Source organism: Mangifera indica, chromosome 6 (genome assembly GCF_011075055.1).
Source record: "Mangifera indica cultivar Alphonso chromosome 6, CATAS_Mindica_2.1, whole genome shotgun sequence".
NCBI classification, from domain to species: Eukaryota; Viridiplantae; Streptophyta; class Magnoliopsida; order Sapindales; family Anacardiaceae; genus Mangifera; species Mangifera indica.
In genome coordinates this window covers 17,091,761-17,111,960 of record NC_058142.1, presented here as the reverse complement: position 1 = coordinate 17,111,960, position 20,200 = coordinate 17,091,761, and the positions used below count along the sequence as shown (strand labels likewise).

Here is a 20,200-nt window from a genome sequence, read left to right as displayed (position 1 = left end):
TGAAAAATCCACACTCTCTAATATTCCTCCAGAAGAGGTTATAACCCCTAAAGAGACTCAAGCCCCTGAAGTGGCACAAACCCTTAAAGTGGTATAAAATCCTAAAGAATAGAAAAATGAGAATACTGAAATAAATTTAAATTATGCTCATACACGAAAGATGTGGAATCGTGAAACAATTATAATTGATGATATATTCTCATTTGAAGTAGCTATTGAAATTTTGAATGATGATGATTTTGAACTACGTACTATGGTTGAGTGCAAACAAAGACATGATTAGCCTAAATGGGAAGAAACAATTCAAGCATAATTAGCTTCTCTAACAAAACGTCAAGTGTTTGGGCCTGTAGTTCTAACACGTCAAGACATACAACTTGTTGGATATAAATGGGTATTTACAAAAAAAAAGAAATGAGAAAAATGAGATTGCTAGATATAAAGCTAGACTTGTAGCCCAAGGATTTTCCCAAAAGCCTGGTATAGACTTTGATGAAACATATACACTTGTGATAGATATAATCATATTCAAATATTTAATTAGTTTAATAGTCTCTGAAGGATTGGATATGTGTCTAATGGACGTAGTTACTGCTTATTTGTATGAAAATTTGGATACTGAAATTTATATGAAACTCCCTGAAGGATATAAATTGCTTGAAGTGAAAGGGGACAATCCAAGAGGCATGTACTCCATCAAATTATAAAGATCATTATATGGATTAAAACAATCTGGACGAATGTGGTATAACCGCCTCAGTGAATATTTGAAAAAGGAAGGCTACATAAATGACCCTATATGTCCCTGTGTGTTTATCAAAAGGTTAGAATCGGGATTTGCCATTATAACAGTTTATGTTGATGACATGAATTTAATTGAAACTCCTGAAGAACTCTAAAAAACTGTTGAATATTTGAAAAGGGAATTTGAAATGAAGGATTTAGGGAAAACCAAATATTGTCTCGGCCTACAGATCGAGTACAATTCAAATGGAATACTTATCCATCAATCAACCTATATCGACAAATTATTAAAACATTTTAATATGGATAAGACTCATCCTTTGAGCATCCCAATGATTGTTCAGTTTTTTAATCCAAAAAAGGATCCATTTCATCCTTTAAAAGAAGAGGAAAAAATACTCGATCCTGAAGTACCATATTTGATTGCCATTGGAGCCTTATTATATTTGGCCAAATGCACTAGACTGGACATATCCTTCGCAGTTAATTTGTTAGCCCGATTTAGCTCTGCACCAACCTGTTGCCACTAGAATGGAATAAAACATATACTCCGTTTCCTATATGGAATTAGAGATTTGAGATTATTCTTTTCTGTCAAATCCCCAAAAAATCATAGTTTGGTTGGATATACAAATATTATTTATCTTTCTGACCCCCATAAAGCCTGTTCATAGACGAGATATGTTTTTACTTATAATGACACAACAATATCATGACGCTCCACTAAATAGACTTTGGTTGCAACGTCCTCAAATCATTCAAAAATTCTAGCTCTCCGTGAAGCCAGCCGAAAATGTATATGGTTACGGTCTTTCCACCAAATCAAAGTCAAGTAAATCCATGGGAATGCATTTATGAAATGGTGGCTATATGATGGTGAAAGTAGAAAATTGAAGGACATTAAATGCCTTTTATATGAGTAAGCCAAAATGTCAAGGGAAGTTGGGGAAAACGTTTTTTATAAAAACCCCCCCCCCCCCCCCCTCATCTCTCACTTTATATACACTTTTCTTACATCCGAATTTGCAACTCTTTTTCTCACTTTTCATCTCAATTCCTTTATATAAACAATATTGTCTTTCTCTTCATTATTCTTCAATCTCTTTCTTTTCATAGATGCTTCAGTAAATTTATAACAAGTCCATCAATAATTTAAAAAATATTCTCATAATTGGACCTACCACCGTAGAATTGAGAAAGAAAACAAGGAACATTTGATTATATGTTATTAATTTGTCAGGCCGTGTCAAATAATGTTTATAGACCTAGTCAATGGGTCGATCTCGTCTTGATCTATCCGATTGATCAAATGGAAATTCAGATTGGTTACAAATATATAAACAATAAAACAATACTCAACAGAAAAAGAATTATGCTCTAATGATTTGTTTTGTATACTAGCCAAAGGACTTATTCCTGTCTAAAGAATACTCCTTTTTTCAAATTCTCACTCATTAATTTTAAAAAGCTCAAACACCTATTCATCTGTTAATTTTAAAGGTTATTGTCAGGAGTAAAATCATCGTTTAACAAAAATATTTAAAAAAAGTAAATATTTATCACATTTTCCCATAGGTTTGCAAAATTGCCTTTCCCCCTATTTTCTTTTAGGTTTTTTTTCTTTGCATTTTGTCAAATTTCAGTTTACCCCTATATTTTTCTTGCTTTTGCCCACCCTAGAAATCTTCTCCACATATTGTTGCTCCCTTTCCTGTGTTCGTCCTCCTCTGTCTTTGGTTGCCTCTCTGCTAAAGACCGAGACGTTGTCAACCTAGCATCCATCTTCAGCGAAGTTCGCTTCCTTCCAACATGAATGTGACTTTTTTCCCTCTCTTGGTTTCGCCGAGTGCCACTTTCTTTATTCTGTTGTCTTTTTCACTGAGATTGACCAGAGTAGGCAAACGACGACGGAGGAGAACACTGTTACGACATCAATGAGGGAAGACACATGGATTTGTTGTCTTCATCTTGGTGATGGTCAGAGATAGACCAAGGTGGAGAGAGAGGTTGGGAGGAGGAGAGAATGCAATCGTCGCTATCTCCGACCACTGACAGTGGTGGTCGGAAAGCCTTAGGGAGAAATGATAATTTTTCAAACTTTAGATGAAATGAAATTGTTAGATTTTTAAACTGAGAGAGAGAGGAGTGTAATAAATACTTAGTTTTTTTAAAAATATTTTTGTTAAATGATAATTTTACTTATAATAATAATCATAAAAATTAATAAATGAGTAGGTGTTTGAGTTTTTTAAAGTTAATGAGTGTAACCTTGAGAAAAGAGTATTTTTTGGGTGGGAGTAAGTCCTTTGGCCTTGTATATTTTATATCCAATAAACTCAATTTTGGTCTCATCACTTGATCTATTTCACCATAGGTGGCACAATTCGCCTAACTATGAGTCTTCTAGTCAATTAGTAACTAACCACCAGGTAAGTCAAATATTATAGTTAACCTATATAACATAGAAATGGAAATAGAAATATTAAAACATATTTTTTCAAAAATACGGAACGTGAGAAAATGTATAAATATTAAAAAGGGTTTTTTTTAATAAATACCAATTTAAGGAAAAAAAAAAAAAAAACAGAACTGACTGTGAATATGTAACTTGTATAGAACAAATATATGCTTGCTAAAACCTAAAGGCTTTATGGCAACACTTAGCATAAAAAAATTTAATTATCTTTCTCACTCTTATTTTTTGAAATATAATTCTTTAATATATTAATTCAACATCTTGATAAAAAAACAAATAACTACAATCATGAAGATAAAATCATGAATAGTCAACGAGGGGTAATATCCAGCTGAACAAGAATGACAATATAACACTTTCAAAGCAGTACCTCCAAAAAAGGCACTATTCTAGACTTCATCGAGATCTCAATATGCCAGAGAGGAGGGGAGTTCACGCCGTTGATGATTGAAGAAGCCAAACAGATCGTCGAAGTGTTGGCAAATCCAGAAACAGAGTAAGAGGACGAAGAAGAAGAAGTTGAGTGAGAAAACAAGAATTGTAGTTGAGAGAGCAAAACAAGATTTGCGGTTCAGACTGCAACACCAAGATGGAAGAACTGATGAGTTGAAGATTCGTTCGCCGAGACTTCGATGCCGGAGACAGTCAGAGTTGAGACGTACTAAAAAAAATGTAAGTTCCGAAACATGTGTCTAGTCACAGTCCTGAAACATAAGTTCAAATAAGGAAGAGACAATTCAAATATTCAGTTAAATTTAAACCGAATACAAACATACTAAAAAAATGATACCAACTTCAGGAGTGAGAGTAAGAACGGTTGTGCAATAGACAGTTTCCTTAAGACATATTCGTCTCATTCACTTAGGCAGGATACAATGACAGAACAAGAAAACCTTAAAAACACTTAATAATTGAACACTTAAGGTTTTAGAGTGAACAACATCTATTTCCGGTACACAACGACAAAGAAACAACAAAGAGACACCACTCTTTTATTCACATGAACTAAATTAATCCTAAATTCAACCACAAGAAAATCTAAAGAACACTTAAAAGAATTAGAAAGAAACAACTTTATGGATAAAAAAAACTTGAGAGAGCTCGAAATTTTTGTGTATTTAAATGAGAGGAGGAACCTGACTTTTTAATGCTCAAATGGGAACAAGGCACTGAATTTCACCATATATTATTAGTGTAATACTATACGTACCCTCTTCCTGGTACACAAATGCATACACATATTATATGTATATCCAATTAAAAATAAGATTGGGTATTACTTTATTTTTAATTTAAAATAACATATTAAGTATGTATGTATTTGTATACACAAAATAGATATACATAGTTTTATTGATATTGTTATTAACCTTTCATCTTAATTAAATTTCATTTGAATTTTTTCTAATAATCCCCCATATGGATGAATTTGACAAACTTAAATACATGACAGTGATGAAGTTTGATAGTCAAAACTTGTATAGGATTGATAGGTGTTACCTTTCAAACCTATATCTTAAAACCCCCAGTCAAATAGGTTGTGTTTGTAGTATATCAACTTTTAGATCCATCGAACCCCACTCAATGATTTTCAATAAACTCTCTATTTAACTCTTTGATTAGTGAATTCGTTATATCATCTTTTGAGTTCATATGGTCAACATAGAGTAAAGAGTAATTGTAAATGGTATTATGTTGACAACTTCTATCTAGACTTACTATAATATATATTGCTTTGTGCTATTTCAATTACAGATTACTTATCACAATGAGTGCAAATTGTTGGCATAACTTCAACCACTTTGCAATATCCTCTAAGAATTAGCAAGGGTCACATGTGATCTAACTTAAAATACAATATTTTTAGACAAAATTGATCTAAATTGTAATATTCAGATTTCACTGCCACTTTTAGTAGTAGCACAAGAAGGACAAACTTTGTGGATGGTAAAAATCATTCCACAACAAAATCAATAGTAAATTTATAATGATATAAAATACGGTAACTACTAAAATCAACTTTTCTAAAGATTATTAATTAACAAAATTTGTGTTAGTAACCATAAATATATCATATATAAACATTATAAATAAAATACAAAAATATTAAAAAAATAATCATAACAACTACAAAATTTGAAGTTGAAAAACTTTCAATATGATAGACCAAAGCTACTAAAAAAAGATTTAGTAAGACTAAAAGTCGAAACTTGTGTAACACACAGTTTCCTTAAAATAGATTTGTTTCATTCACTCGAGTTCACAAATATTTAAACAACATATGTTTCACATGATTTAACGATAGAGGAATAACAAGAGAGATACATGATTCTTCTATGCAATTAAATTGAATTAAGTCTAAACTTTGTCACAAAAAAACCTAAATATTGAACACTAAGGACTCAGAGAGAAACAACTTTGAAGATTAAGGATTGATTGAGAGAACTCAAAATTTTTGTGTGTTCATATGAGAGAAGGCCCCTTTTATACAACTTCAAGGGGACCTGACATTGACTTTTACCATAACCTTTCATCTTTCAACTCCTTAATCATACACCTTTCAACTTATTAATTTTTGTCGAAATTAAATTTTATTCAATTTTCCCTCACACAAAGCAATTGCCAACTTAATTAATAAATAACTTCATTGTATGCTTCATGCGGAATGTGAATCACCAAAAATCCAAGTTGTAGCATGAAATTGCTATAGGGAGAAGAGCAAACAAATGCAATTCTTAGTTATACAATGGAAAACTGTATTAATTGTAGTTCTTTTTTATTTTCTGGTACATCCATGCAATTCTTTGTTGAATCCTTGGTAATATATACACAAATTACAGTAAAATTGTGATGTTCTTGCTTCAGATCTGTCATTTTTGTTTATAGAAGTTGAAGCATCAGAACCATAATGTTGATTCTTTGATTCTAACCTTCGAATCATAAATCATAATGCTGAAAATCGAAGCAAAAGTAAAAAGTATCATGATCTTGAGTGTGAAATATATAGATTAGAAAGAAAGCAATTAACCAGTTTTTCTTAAATAATATGGCAGGAACTTATTGGTGCATAACCTTGGTTAATTTATTAGGTCTTGTGACTTAAAGAAACATAAGATGAAGACACTAAAGATGATCTAAGACATAACAAAATGATTGAAATAACAATATCATAACATGATTGTTATTTAGAACTGATTTGTCAAGGAATCACCATAGTTTTGAGGAAAGGCACTACAAGGCGGACTTGCTTCATTCGGATTGTTCATCGAAAAAAGGTTTGTTGCTTGGTCAAGATTCGGTGGAGGAGCCATCAATGAAGAAGAGGCACCGAAATCACCACTAGTCTTGAGGCAGATTTCATTTAATAAACTTCTCTCCAACTCATCCAAAGAGTCATGCATTTGGTAGAGCTCCTCCTCCTTAAGTTGATTAACAGGAGTATCCCACCATCCCTTAGTTTCTATCCCATCTGTCATTTGTTTCAACAACTTCCCTCGCTCTTTCTCAGCCTCAAGTTGGTTGAGGAGATTGCTGTGATCTTGATTCAATTCATTGATTCTCACTTTGCGATGGGCCTCAAGTTGAAGGTCTATTGGATCACATTCTGGTTGATGCCCACCCATGAAGCGATTTGCCACAACTTCAATGGATGGATGGCCAAAGGAGAAAGCCTTTCCTGTTGGTGAAAACATTACAATCCCAATGTTAGCGCCAGTAAGAGTCACAAGTTCATTTGCCTTTTTGTAGATACCAGATCTACGTTTTGAGAAAGTGATCAATCTATCTTCTTCTTTTTCAATTCTTTTCATTTCAATCTTTTGCCTTCCTCTTGTCTTCTTGGTTGCCATTGCAAAAATTTTGATACTAGCTTTGATTTGATTTTCTTTGGGTTTGGCATGCTTTACGTTGTCATGTATATATAGGAGGGACTCCTCAGTGAGAATTAAATTCCATTGAAAATGATACAGTTATCCTCTTTCTATAATAATTAAAAATTTTATTATTGTTTAAATTAAGTATAAATTTTTTTGGTTGGCAAATTAATTTCTTTGTTTTTACTTTCAAATATAGATTTTTTATTTTTATTTTTTAAATGCCATGGAGTTAGGAACTTCTCATTTCTTTATTTAAAAAAAAAAATATTTGTATTTCTGTTTATTTATTTTAATATTTGAAATTTGTGGTGATGGATAAATGTATTGAAATAATTATAATAAAGTCATTTCTCTATTTCATAAGATATCTTAATTCATTTTTTATCGATAAAATATATTAGAATATGTGTTAATTATATAACATATAACACTATATAATTTTCTCTTTGAAACACTTAAAACATGTGAAGTGTAAAACATTAATTATAAAAGTTAAAATTAATTAAGAGATGCCATATGTGTCCTAATGTTAGGTAAAATTTAATTTTTATTTTCATATAATGAGTTGTATGTATCTCCACCACCTATTCTTAATGATGATTAGAAATTCACTGAAAAATAAAAGGTAACCAAGTATTTGATTTGGTCACATATGATTAGTTTTTGGTTCGATCAATCGGATTAGACATGTGGATAAGTAACGTTCAGCTTGATATTATGAAAATTATATATATTAGAAATACATTTATTAGATAATTTTTAATAATAAATGCTTTCAAACCAATTGCATATGTGGCTAGTCATAGTCCCAAAACCTAGATATAAATCTTGTCTTTTGAAATTATTAATTTATGGAAGAGACTCTTCAAATAATCATTTAAATTACAAAAAAGGGTTCAACAAAAAAAAAAGAACAAGTTAAAGGTTGATAGTTGAGAATTGTGTAACACACAATTCCTAAAGATATTCACCTCCTTCACTTGGTCGCATAAAAACAATGAATGAATAACAAGATAAACACTATTCTTCTATTTAAGAAAGCCTAAAGAAAACTTAAACGACTCAGAGGAAAACAATTTTACAAATTAAAGAAAATTTAAATTGGAAGTGCTCAAATTTTTTATGTGTTTAAATGAGCAAACTAGCCCCATTTTTATCAATGATACTATATGTAAAAATGAATTATGTAAATTTATTTGTATAAACTGAAATGGTATCATATGATTGAGTTATTTTGCAGTGAGAAAAAAAGTAGATAATTATATTACTTAATCACAAACTGAGATATCAATTTGTATAATTTATTTGTGCACATATTTTTATAATATTTTTATACTACTTAAGTGTGGAACAAGACATTGAATTTCACCATATAGATCTTAATTAAATTTCGTTCAATTTTTTCTAGCAATCCTTCTCATAAACAATTTAACAAACTTAGATACAACATTTGGTGATGGAGTTTGACTGTCAAAATTGAAAACTTGGGATCCCAATCAAATAGGTTGAGTTTTTATAATATTGACATTTAGATCCATCCTACTTGATGATTTGTCAAAAATTTTTCTATTTAACTCTTTGATTAGCAGATTCGTCGAATTATCTTTTGACTTGACATAGTCAACAAAGACAAATTTAGTTGAGAATAGTTGTCAAATGGTATTATGTTGACAACTTATGTCTAGACTTATCATTATATATATTGCTCTGTGCTATTTCAATTGCATATTGACTATCACAATGAATATAAATTGTTGGAACAAATTTTGGTCACTTTGCAATAACCTCTAAGAATTGGTGTAGCCATTTAGCCTCTTCACCACATTTATTCAAAACAATAATCTCAAGTGGATTTAGCTATAAAAATCTGTTTAGAGGGTTTTCATGACATCCCATTTTCATCACCTTATCCTTCTTTGGTGTTGAATTGATTTACTTTAGTAAGACAACCCCACTTGCAAGTATATATAGGAAGGTTTCACTCAGTATTATCTCCTCTGAATGAATATTTTGTAATCACTTGGACCTCTTGCACTTGACTGATGATAACTTTGGAGTCCAACATTTTATAGTTTAGGGTTTGTCCCACTATAAACTTTTTGGATTTAACATCCCCAATTTTATATTTACAATCTAGAGACTTTTATAATTCTTTAATCATTTTTATGCATACATATTGCACATTGAATTTGTCATAGTTGGTACAAAAATTACAAAGTTTCTAAACATCAAAAACATTGATAACTTGAACATCATGTTTATCTTTTGCGATCTTAAAAGCATCCTTAATAAAAAAAATCTCTTAAGATTCAAGATTAAAGGTAGTCAAATTAAAAAAAAAAATGTTTTACTATCACCTCTTGAAACTCATCCCATTTAACTTTTCTGATATAATTTTTTTGCATAGTTTGTGAAAATAGAAACTAGTCTTACATAAGATGGCATAGTAGTCATAACTTGGGTCAACAAATCAACAAGGTTTCATTCAGATGTCCTATTTTTTATTTCTAAAAAAAATCAAATCAAAATGTTATAATTATAATTTTTTTAAGGAAATACCATAACTTGGGTCTGTTTATACATTTTTATTGCACTTTTTATACACATAACAAATATACCATAAAAAGTGCACAGTTTCAAAATTACCCCTGTGATGAGAAAAAACTGAGAACTGTATGATTGTATTGTTCATACATAAAAAGAATTCTATAGACAATTCCCTTCTATAAAGCAGAAGAATCCTTGCAAAGCACATTTGTAGTAAGTCACATTTTGAATATAAAATCCTAAGGCTATTCACCTTCCCCAAATTAATTAAAAAATATTATCCCTTTCCAAACCTCTCCCAAATTAATTAAAAGATTTTCTTTTCCCTTTTCAAACCTCCATTAAATCTTCAAAGCCTCCACAGTGAAGAAGAAGAAGCCACCACGTGAAGAAGAAGAAGCAGTCAATGCAGACGCCTGTGTCAACGAGAAGGAGAATGACGTCAATGATGAACGCTCCGTCCACCAACACTGATGAGATCGAGCACTTCATCCATTGATGTCATCGTTTGAATCTAACCAATTAGGGAAGAATGACATTCAAGTTTTACGGGTTAGTGTTTTCTACTTAGATTTGTTTGCTAAAATTTTGTTGATGTACTATAAATTTGGTTGTTGGTATTGGTGTATGAATAGATTTACACAAAAAAGGGATTTTTATTGTGTTGATGATGTAGTTTTGGTGTGATTTGATTTGGTTTTCATTGCTCTAAGGAGTTGATTATGAGAGACATGAAAAATTTGAAGATAAAGGCAACATCCAGGTATCACCTCATACTAGGCAATATCCTGGATATCGTTTACTGGGCGATATCCAGGATATTACCTTGTATGCTTTCTAATGCTGGATTTATTTTGTTTTATATATATGCTCCAATGTTGATCATAAATAAAAATAAAAATAAAAAAGAAAAGAAAGATAAAAGATAAAAAGAGAAGTTGCCAGTTGGTGTGGGTTTATGGTATTTTTTTTTTCTTTCATTTGTTTTTCATTTGTATTGCAGGAACATTAAATCAATATCTAAGAGGGAACATACAAGTTTCATGAAGTAGATAAATTTAATGCGCAAATGACCGTCATAATGAAGATGAATGTTGTTAGCATCATAAACCAAAATTGACGATGATGCAATGAGAGATATTCTAGACGACCTATTTTGGTTGATTTTTGGGTTTGGAGAGACTCATTTTAACACCGTTTTGATGCATGTTATGCTTTTCTGTTTAATTAACCAGAGGTAACATGATAGAGAATTATGGTTTCTAATAAATGGTATAGAAGTATGTTTCGAGCCAATAAAGTTTGCACTTGTTTTGGTGTTTCATTTGGAGATGACATAGATAGGTTGCACTATGAGAATTTCTTAGGAACTCCTAGATTGATGTTACAATACTTCCCAAGGCTAAGTAGATCATTATTGTATCAAGACATCAAAGGAGTGGTTGATGACCAGATTCAGGGTGATAATGATAAGGATGCCATAAAGTTTGCCATTTTGTATTTAATGCATTCCTTCCTTTTGGAGGCAGATAATAAGAATGTGGTATCCAATTAAATGTTGCATCTCATTGACGATCTAGATGCATTTAGTCAATATCTATAGGGTAGGGCTGGACTCGAGCCAAGCCAGCTCTAGCTCGAGCTCGGCTCGGCTCGGTTCGAGCCTGAAACGAGTCGGGCTCTGCTCGACTCGATCGAGCTAGCTCGGGTTGGCTCGGTAGATTTTTTTAAAAATTTTTTTATACAAAACGACGTCGTTTTGATCTATATATATACAAAACGATATCGTTTTGATATGAAAAATGAGCCGAGCTGAAAACGAGCCAAACTCGAGCTAAGCCGAGTTTGGCTCGAGTCAAGCTCGAGTCGAACTCAAGCCGACCATAAATAAACCAAGTCGAGCCCGAGCTGGCTGTGAGCCGAGCTCGGCTCGGCTGGAATCCAGCCCTACTATAGGGTGTGTTGTCATGGAATAAGACAATAGACTTCATGTGGTGTGATATAAATGTAAGATATGAGTACTGCTTGTAGAAGTATGATGCATGCATGAGGTCACTCCTTATTGTCAATTACCCAGTTATGGGTTTTCCCATTGCATTCTAGGTACATAACACATTACCATTCTAGCAAATAATCAGCTTACATGTTATTGTTAGTACTAACTAACTTATTGTTTTTTATTATTGCAGTTTTGGATTTATAAGACTGTGAGCAACCTATCACCACACGTGCTACTTAGTATAGATGACCGTGTCTTATGAATGCTTAAATGGAGGACATTTTTCCTTCTGACGTGGGATGATGCTGATGTAATTATAGGCACACCTCTAATAAGTGGAAGTTACAACAAAGTTTTGTTAACTAATATAATAAAATATAACGATATGTTTTGTTAACTAACATTAAATTTTTATTTTGTTTGTTTTAGGATCTCATTACAATTATATTGTGTCCAATGCTTCTTGATCAAGAGAAGAGCCACCTATCATGCCATTCGATAAAGAGTTTACAGAATCGATTGATAATTTGCATGTTACTTTGGGATATCATGCTTTTTATTGATCATCTTTGCATGGTACATAGACCCTATATATACCCATGCCATCCTCCCTATTTGGGTCTCCCTCATGTAGGGTCTACATCACAGGGATCTAAGGCTAATATTCTAACCACACCCCCGTACATATGGATATCCCCATCATGTATGTCAACCTCTCGAGTGTCATACCCCTGAGAATCTAATTAGTTAAACCCTACTAGACACTTATTTCATGGTGTTGTATATAATGGTGTATCAAAAAATCATCTCCAGCAACTCTTGTCCCAGTAAGCTTTCATGATTAGCCTTCAACATCCACTACCAGTTTAGAAACCCATTGAAACAAATTAGGATTATGAATATGACTTATATACGCTCCTATATCTATGGAACCATGGCATCCCGCACTAGATTCAACCCTTTCATTGATTTGACTTCTCACAACATCTTTGCTTGACTCGTAATCTATGTCACCATCATCATATAATTTTGAAAATTTGTCATCATTATCCTCAATATTGTAGTTCTCATCCACATCATCATAATTATTACCATCACCATGATTCATACTACACTCTTAAAACATTTATGGTTTTGTCTAATCGTATGAGTAATGATCCTCTCTTTTTATCTTAGAAACCTCTTCATCTAATTGATTGTCTCTTCCTTTAATATGAGTCTAGTTAACACAAAGTTTTATCGATCCTTATAAACTTTCTGCTTCTATCATTATATACTCAAGATCATTATCATCTTTAATCTCAATAGGGCCCATTGATGCATCATCCACAATAACTATGTGGACATTTGCCTGACTCCGATCAAATTTTAGGTGATTGTATATTTTACCCACAAACACTTCAAAATCAATATTTGTGTTAATATAGATCGATCTCTCATTTCCACTGATATATTTTACTATATTATCATCACTTGTAATCCAATTCCCTTCAAAATGAACAATAAATCCGCCTTTTCCATTATTACCTACCTGCATTGTTAAGTAAACATTCAAAGTTTCTGTTGAAAAAGGAGCAAGTGAGATCACTTATAAGTTTTAGGTGAAATCGCCCACCAAATGGGATCTTACCTATAGCCTGGATCCCATTATTATTTATGTTCTTTCCAGCATACAAAAAAAACAACCTAAAAACACCGTTTTCAATGAACATCCACATCCTGTTTGACCTACCAATCAGTACTCCAACTCCTTTAATATACACATATAACAACACTCAACAAACAAAATATGAAATAAATATTACTATTTTTACAAATTCTCTAACTACATTATTTACTAAATTTTATGGCTAATCAACTACTTTAGTATCCAATCTTTGCTTTGCAACTATTACACCAACAAATACAAAAGAAAAGGGTATAGATCAATACTAACCTTGATTAGGATGAATTATTTGCAATATCTCTGAAAATATATTTTGCTTTTCCAGTGTTGAAAAGAACTTTTGTTGTTTGTATTTGTAAAGATAAAAAATATGGGTAGTTTTGGTATTTAACTAACAAAGTAGTATAATTGTTTAATAAAAAAATGTGTAGTAAAAATATATAGGCGGGCCCAAAAAGTGGTATTTTTTTTTAATATCTCAATTTTTTAATAGTAGTTGATAAATAAATTCTTAAAAAAACTGAAGGGGTCACATACAATCCCCTTTAAAATACAATATCTTTATATAAAATTTCTCTAAATCATACTATTCAAAATTCACTACCACCATTTAATAGCAACACATGGATGACAACCTTTGGGGATAAGAAAAATATAATGCTTTTCCACAACCAAATCAATAGTAGATTTATAATGATTTAAAATATAATAATTGAAAAAAATTAGATTGTTAACAAAATTTATGTTAGTAACCATAAATATATCATATATAAACAATATAAAGTACAAAGATATTATAAAATAACCATACCAGCTACAGATTTAGATCTGAAAAACCTTCAATATATAGAAGAAGATGAAAGTCAAGACTTATGCAACATACAGTTTCTTTAGAACATATTCGTCTCATTTACTCAAGTTTCAAATATTTGAACAATGACTCTTTCTTAGAATACAACGACGTAAAAATAGCAAGAGAGACACAACTCTTCTATTAAGATAAACTAAATTAAACCTGAACTCCACCACAAAAACTTAGAAAGAAACAACTTTGGAAATTAAAGGGAGATTGAGAGAACTCAATTTTTGTTTGTGTTCAAATGAGAGGAGCACCCTTTTTATACAACTCCAAGAGAGAACATGACATTGAATTTCACTATTATTCTTATACTTTTCACCTTTTAGTTCCTTAATCTTACACCTTTTAACATATTAACCTTCATCACTTCATAAGGTATATGAATCACCAAAAATACAAGTTGAAAAACTTGTTGGTGCATAACCTTGTTTAATTTATTAGGTCTCATGACTTAAAGATACATAAGATGAAAACACTAAAGATGTCCTAAAAACATAACAAAATGACTGAAATAACACTATTATAATATGATTGTTATTTAGAATTGATTTGGTTGGAAACCACAATAGCTTTGAGGAAAGGCACTGCATGATGGACTTGCTTCATCCGAATTTATCATTGGAAAAGGATTTGTTGCTTGGTCAAGATTCGGTGAAGGAGCCATCAATGAAGAAGGGGCCCTATGATCACCACCATATGTTAGAAATTTCTTGATGTAGACTAACAATAATTATGTTATTAGTTTAATATAACCGAGTAATTGAATAATTAAATGCTAGTTTACTGATAGGATCAAGTGATTGATAAAGATAAACCCAATATACTTAAACAATTTACATATTTAAATTGCATGACAATCTACGTATTCCTATAACCTTAAATAGTTTAATTCAATATTTTATAATCTATGCGTAGATCTTGAAATTATGGTTGATTGATTTATTTTATTGGGTTTGTACAAAATAAATTTGCACTATGGTCTTAAGGTAAATTTTGTTTAACAAACTTTACTCCAACTCACCCAAAGAGGCATACATTTGGTGAAGCTCCTTCATGTTAAGTTGATCAATAGGAATGTCCCACCATCTCTGAGTTTCTATCCCATTCTTCATTTCCTTCAACAACTTCCTTTACTCATTTTCAGCATCAAGTTAGTTGAGGAGGTTGTTGTGATGCTGATTCAATTCACCAATTTTTACTTTTTGGCGAGCCTCTAACATAAGGTTAGTTGGGTCAATTGTCGGTGTCTACTCGACTCGAATCCCCATTTGGTGGTATTGTTCATCTCACTATTAACTTTTGATAACATTTTTGACTAGTTAGAATGAGCTTGAGCTTGAACTTGATTTGGTCATTTAGGATTCAGAGTAAACTTGAGTTAGCTTATATTTGGACTTGACTCGGTTTGAATCTAATCTTTTGTATATAAAGTATAAGATACAACCTCAAATTAACTTTTTGGGGTGGGAAATATCCTGCAACACCTTATAGTAGTATCAAAATCTAGTTGCAACAACTCCCTCCAAAACTGATATGAGTAAAACATCTCTCTCAACTTCCAAGGAAGACATCATTGGCAATTTCGAATTGTGTTTTTTCGCCGATGAAACCATTCACGATTATAAATTCTTGACAAATTCATAGATTTGGTTTAGATTTTAAAAGATTTGTATTTTTGAATTTGATCCATGCCAAGTTGAGTCTAGATTCAGTTTGAGCTCAGATTGAATCCGTAATACTTAGCTTGAATGCACAATATAACTGAAGTTCTACTTATAGGATAAATAATGTTATCAGAGGTTGAATAACAAATGGGATGAATTGTATTATCTGATCAACAAATAAACTGATCTCGAGTTGAGATGGAGCTCTAGCTTAAGATCAGCTCATTCAAATTGAGCCATAGATTCAAGTGAGCCATTTTGGATTGGATGCATCTCTACTTAATTATGAGAATTTTAAATGAAGATATCTGTACACTAAACTTATAAGATATTTCTTACCTTTTTCATTTGGTTTAAGAACATTCCGGAGTAGAGCTGATCATATAGCTTGTTTGTGGAGGAGGGATAGTCAGTATGTGCAACTGCTTCTTCAAGAATGGATTCATAGTTGTGTATTGGGAGCTTCACTCTTGTTTGAGAAACCTCATGCGCCATTTTCTGATCACTTTTTCCCTCCTGTTAATGTTGATGATCGATGTACATCAACTTCTACATCTTTATAGGACAAAGAATTATTCGGTGATAAGCCATAAAAAAAGCTTACTGATTCCTTGATACGAATATGTCAGCTTGGTATTTGTGCACCTTGAATCGCCTTTTGAAAAGGATAAAATTTATCGGATTCTCAACCTTTTGCCACCATTGAAGAACATATATTCTGTATATCATGGCGATTGCATTATTGTTATGTTGCGTAAAGAATTAAATATCCAATCTTTATTGCTTTGTGCCTGCACCTGCCAGGTTCTGTAATTGATTGACATAATCTGTTTGCTGAGTGAGATAGGCTGCCAGCTTTCCTGAGGTTGATTAATGAATCTACTTACACTCTTGCTTTTTATCTATCAATATTAGAAAACAGTTATTCTATCCTAACTCCAATTGGGGTTGAGTTTAATTTAGGTCAAACTTAAATACGGTCATTTTAATTGGGTTAAATTGAAAAAAAGTTAAATCTAGATCAACGAGTTGAGTTTCGAACTTAAACTAAAACTCAGTCTAATAGTTGATTCGAATTAAGCCACTTCAAACTAAATGTCTAGTTCAACTGAACTTGAATGATAGAATTTTACTTTCATTGTATCACACCACTTTAATTATTTAAAAAATTCGTTTGCAAACTTCGTAAGTGTAATGTTATTTCTACTTTGATAGTTCCACAAAATTGATTAGAACCTTGAGGTTCAAACCATTGTTGGTAAATTCGGATTGATCAATCAATTCTAATAGGAATTGGTGTCAAATCTAGCGTATATCATAGTTAAAATCAAATTTAGTTATAAGATTAGACTGACTTTGGGATAATTAGATAAATAGTACCAAATTGCAGTTCAATCATAGGCTTAGATTGGGCTAATCATCATGCTACCATTATAATGACATTACATGATTAAAACCAATTTTATAAAAAATTCAGTTATGTCATACTAATATCACAAAGCTGAGTTGGAGCTCATTATCTGTCATAAATAATAATAGATACAAATGCAGGTACAAATATTGGTATATTATTATATAATTGATTATTTTTTAATTTGAAATAAATTAATATCCAATCACATGATGATAAATAAACTTTATTTTTTTAACACATTGTATTATTCAAAAAATTAAACTAGAAAGATGATAAGCTAGCAAAGCATATGTGTCACTGTTTGATTTATATATGATTCAAATAATAAATATGGATATGAGTATCTTATGATACATGATATATATATATATACACACACACTATGATATGATATGATATATATAAAAAATGATATATATTCTAAGATGTAAAGAATCAATATGATATAACCAATATATTGTATAATATAATACGTATCGTACGATATGATCTATATTACTAATATAGACTGATAAACCTTTTTAGAGAAATAATAGCATGATAGGTAATTACCCAAAAAAGGACACAATAGGAATGTATTTGAAAAAATTTTAAATTTTTAGGAGGTGTTTATGATATTTCCTAAAATAATGGTGTGACAGTTAAATTTTTATTTACTAATCATTCCATACAATATTATACACAATATAGGAAATTAAATTTTTTACATGGTAAACATTCAACCACCATGAGCATAATTAGTTGACTGTGATTATTATAAAACGATATTCTTTATTGCTGCTTATTATATAGTATGTAACCCTCGCACATTATTATTTTTTCATTCATATTGTGATGAGAAGTGCATGGATGCAGGCAGCTTATTGATATTTCTGCAAATCGACCTCGAAATAGATAGTTTATCATTTTCCTTCTTAGTTGTTTCGGAATGGCAATGGCTGGATGAAGGCTGCAAGGACGGCGAGTCCTTTCTTCTTCCTCTTACCGAATTCATACATAGAAAACTCCATCTCCCCAGCATCGATGAACGTTGTAAACGTACCAACTAAAACGTCCATCCATTTATTTTCCGGCTTTCCCTTCAACTTCTCTCGGCGTTCTTCCTCTCTTCCATCCGGATGGACGAGTCTCAGGTTCACAGGATCTTCCCATCCCTGAGCCTGCTTCTCCATCCTTATCAGAAATGAAACTTTGTAAAATGTTAGAGGGCTGAGATTGCATGTGTTGAATTTCCCTTTCACCTCAAAACTATCTGATTCTTGCAGAATCGCCTCCTCGATCATTAATCTGTGTGATTCTTGCAACTTGAACTCCTCAAGCCCGCCGGGAGAGGCGGTTGAGATAGGTTGCAGAATCCAGTTTCCTTTCGGGTATGAGAGAGATTTTGCAAACAAAACGAAGAAAATTTTCTGGGTCGACTTGTCAACCCAAAATTTCTGCAATAATATATAGAATGATTAACAATAACCATGAAGATCAAATTATAGCCCAGTACATGATCATTTTCTTCTGCCAATTACTTTTTTTTTTTTGGCTTTGCATGAATCAAGACGGATGTGAATTAAAAGCAAAATAAATAATTAAATTATTTAATCACATAATTATAATATATCAATATTAACACTTTTAATATCACTTTTGTTAATATATATAGTATTACTTATTTTAAATCTTGGTTGATTCCTTTCATAAATATTGGCAAAAAGGAAAGTTAACAATTGGTATTTGGGTTAGAAAATTTAAAATATTCATATTTAAAAATTTAAATAATATTACGTTTACTAACTTTTAATCAAACCCAATAGCCAGACATAATCTTGAATTCACACAGCTTTGAGGTAGGGGTGGATCCAGTTAGAGCTATTGAGTTAGTGGCCTTGCTCCAAAGAGTCCATTTTTTGTTGAAGCTCCAATTCAATAATTCATTTTAAGATCAACTTTTTTGTTCATATGATGTTGTTTATCTGGTTAATGATACAGTTTACTGTATTAGTGGCCCGATGGTAATACTGTACACCAACTCTAATGGGCTTGAACTACATATATATTATTGTTTAGAGAAGTTGAGTTGACCTAAGACTCAATTTACCTCATATTGAATCCCCTAGTTTGAAGGATGAGAGTTACCTTTTTCTTTTGGTTCAAGAAAAGTCCGGAGTAGAGTTGTTCACAGAGCTTGTCTGAGGAGGATTTATCAATTTGTGAGTCTGCTTCTTCAAGAATGGCTTCATAGTTGTTTGGAAGCTGCAATTTTGTTTGAGAAATCTGAGTTTCTTGAGCAGCAGCCATCTCTTGACCAGAACTATTTCTCTCCGCTATCAATGATCGATTGTCTCCATGTCCATGGCATCATAGTTTTTTATACTAGGAGAGAGGCTGGCCAAATTTATTAAAGACAACAAGGATATAATTGTTTTGAGTTTATTTATAGATCATAAACAGATTAATTAATATGACAGAGTATTTTGCATCTTGAATCTCCTTTCTAAAAGTGATCAATTATTCAGATTCTAAATCCCCCACTATAGATAGCATATATTCAAAAGAACTACATGACAAAAATTTCAATGATTCTCTGTTGGAGCACAAAGCCTTAAGTGTTAGTTTGCTGCCGCTATTTTAGTTACATGCTCCCACCATGAAAATGAACCAAGATGTTTGGTGTCAGTGACTGTCTAGGAAGCACATAAGTGCACCCTTCCCAAACGCCCAAAACTAGCACGAAACATTTTGGATTTATAAAAAAAATATGAAACACATTTTTCGTTTCCTTACTTCTTAATAAATTATAAATTGATTTCATATTTCACTCTCTTTTACAATTTTGAGCTCTAATTTTGATTTCGTCTTCTCTCCTTTATGATATTTAAAATTTCTTTTATCTCTAGTGTGTTTAAACTTGTCTCCTCTCTATCTCCACCTTCTCCAATTGTTAGTTAATGTTCGAAAAATTGGC

General features: G+C 31.7%; 2 protein-coding genes and 1 long non-coding RNA gene across 3 annotated transcripts; all 3 read right to left on the bottom strand.

Moving 5' to 3' along the window:
* Nucleotides 1-6,399: 6,399 nt before the first annotated feature.
* LOC123218005 (agamous-like MADS-box protein AGL61) lies at nucleotides 6,400-7,082 on the bottom strand. The gene has a single exon (XM_044639153.1). It carries the CDS (start codon nucleotides 7,066-7,068, stop codon nucleotides 6,406-6,408), a length of 663 nt encoding a protein of 220 aa, XP_044495088.1. The 5' UTR covers nucleotides 7,069-7,082; the 3' UTR covers nucleotides 6,400-6,405.
* A 7,129-nt stretch (nucleotides 7,083-14,211) lies between these two features.
* Nucleotides 14,212-16,351, bottom strand: LOC123219822. Its single transcript, XR_006502913.1, has 2 exons — nucleotides 16,170-16,351; nucleotides 14,212-14,846 (listed from the first exon to the last, which is right to left on the bottom strand). It is a non-coding gene; the product is annotated as an uncharacterized LOC123219822 (long non-coding RNA).
* Nucleotides 16,352-17,995: 1,644 nt separating this feature from the next.
* LOC123219480 (protein PHLOEM PROTEIN 2-LIKE A1-like) lies at nucleotides 17,996-19,626 on the bottom strand. Its single transcript, XM_044641465.1, has 2 exons — nucleotides 19,372-19,626; nucleotides 17,996-18,680 (listed from the first exon to the last, which is right to left on the bottom strand). The coding sequence occupies exons 1-2, from the start codon at nucleotides 19,531-19,533 to the stop codon at nucleotides 18,159-18,161; spliced, it is 684 nt and encodes a 227-aa protein (XP_044497400.1). The 5' UTR covers nucleotides 19,534-19,626; the 3' UTR covers nucleotides 17,996-18,158.
* Between the last annotated feature and the right edge of the window lie 574 nt (nucleotides 19,627-20,200).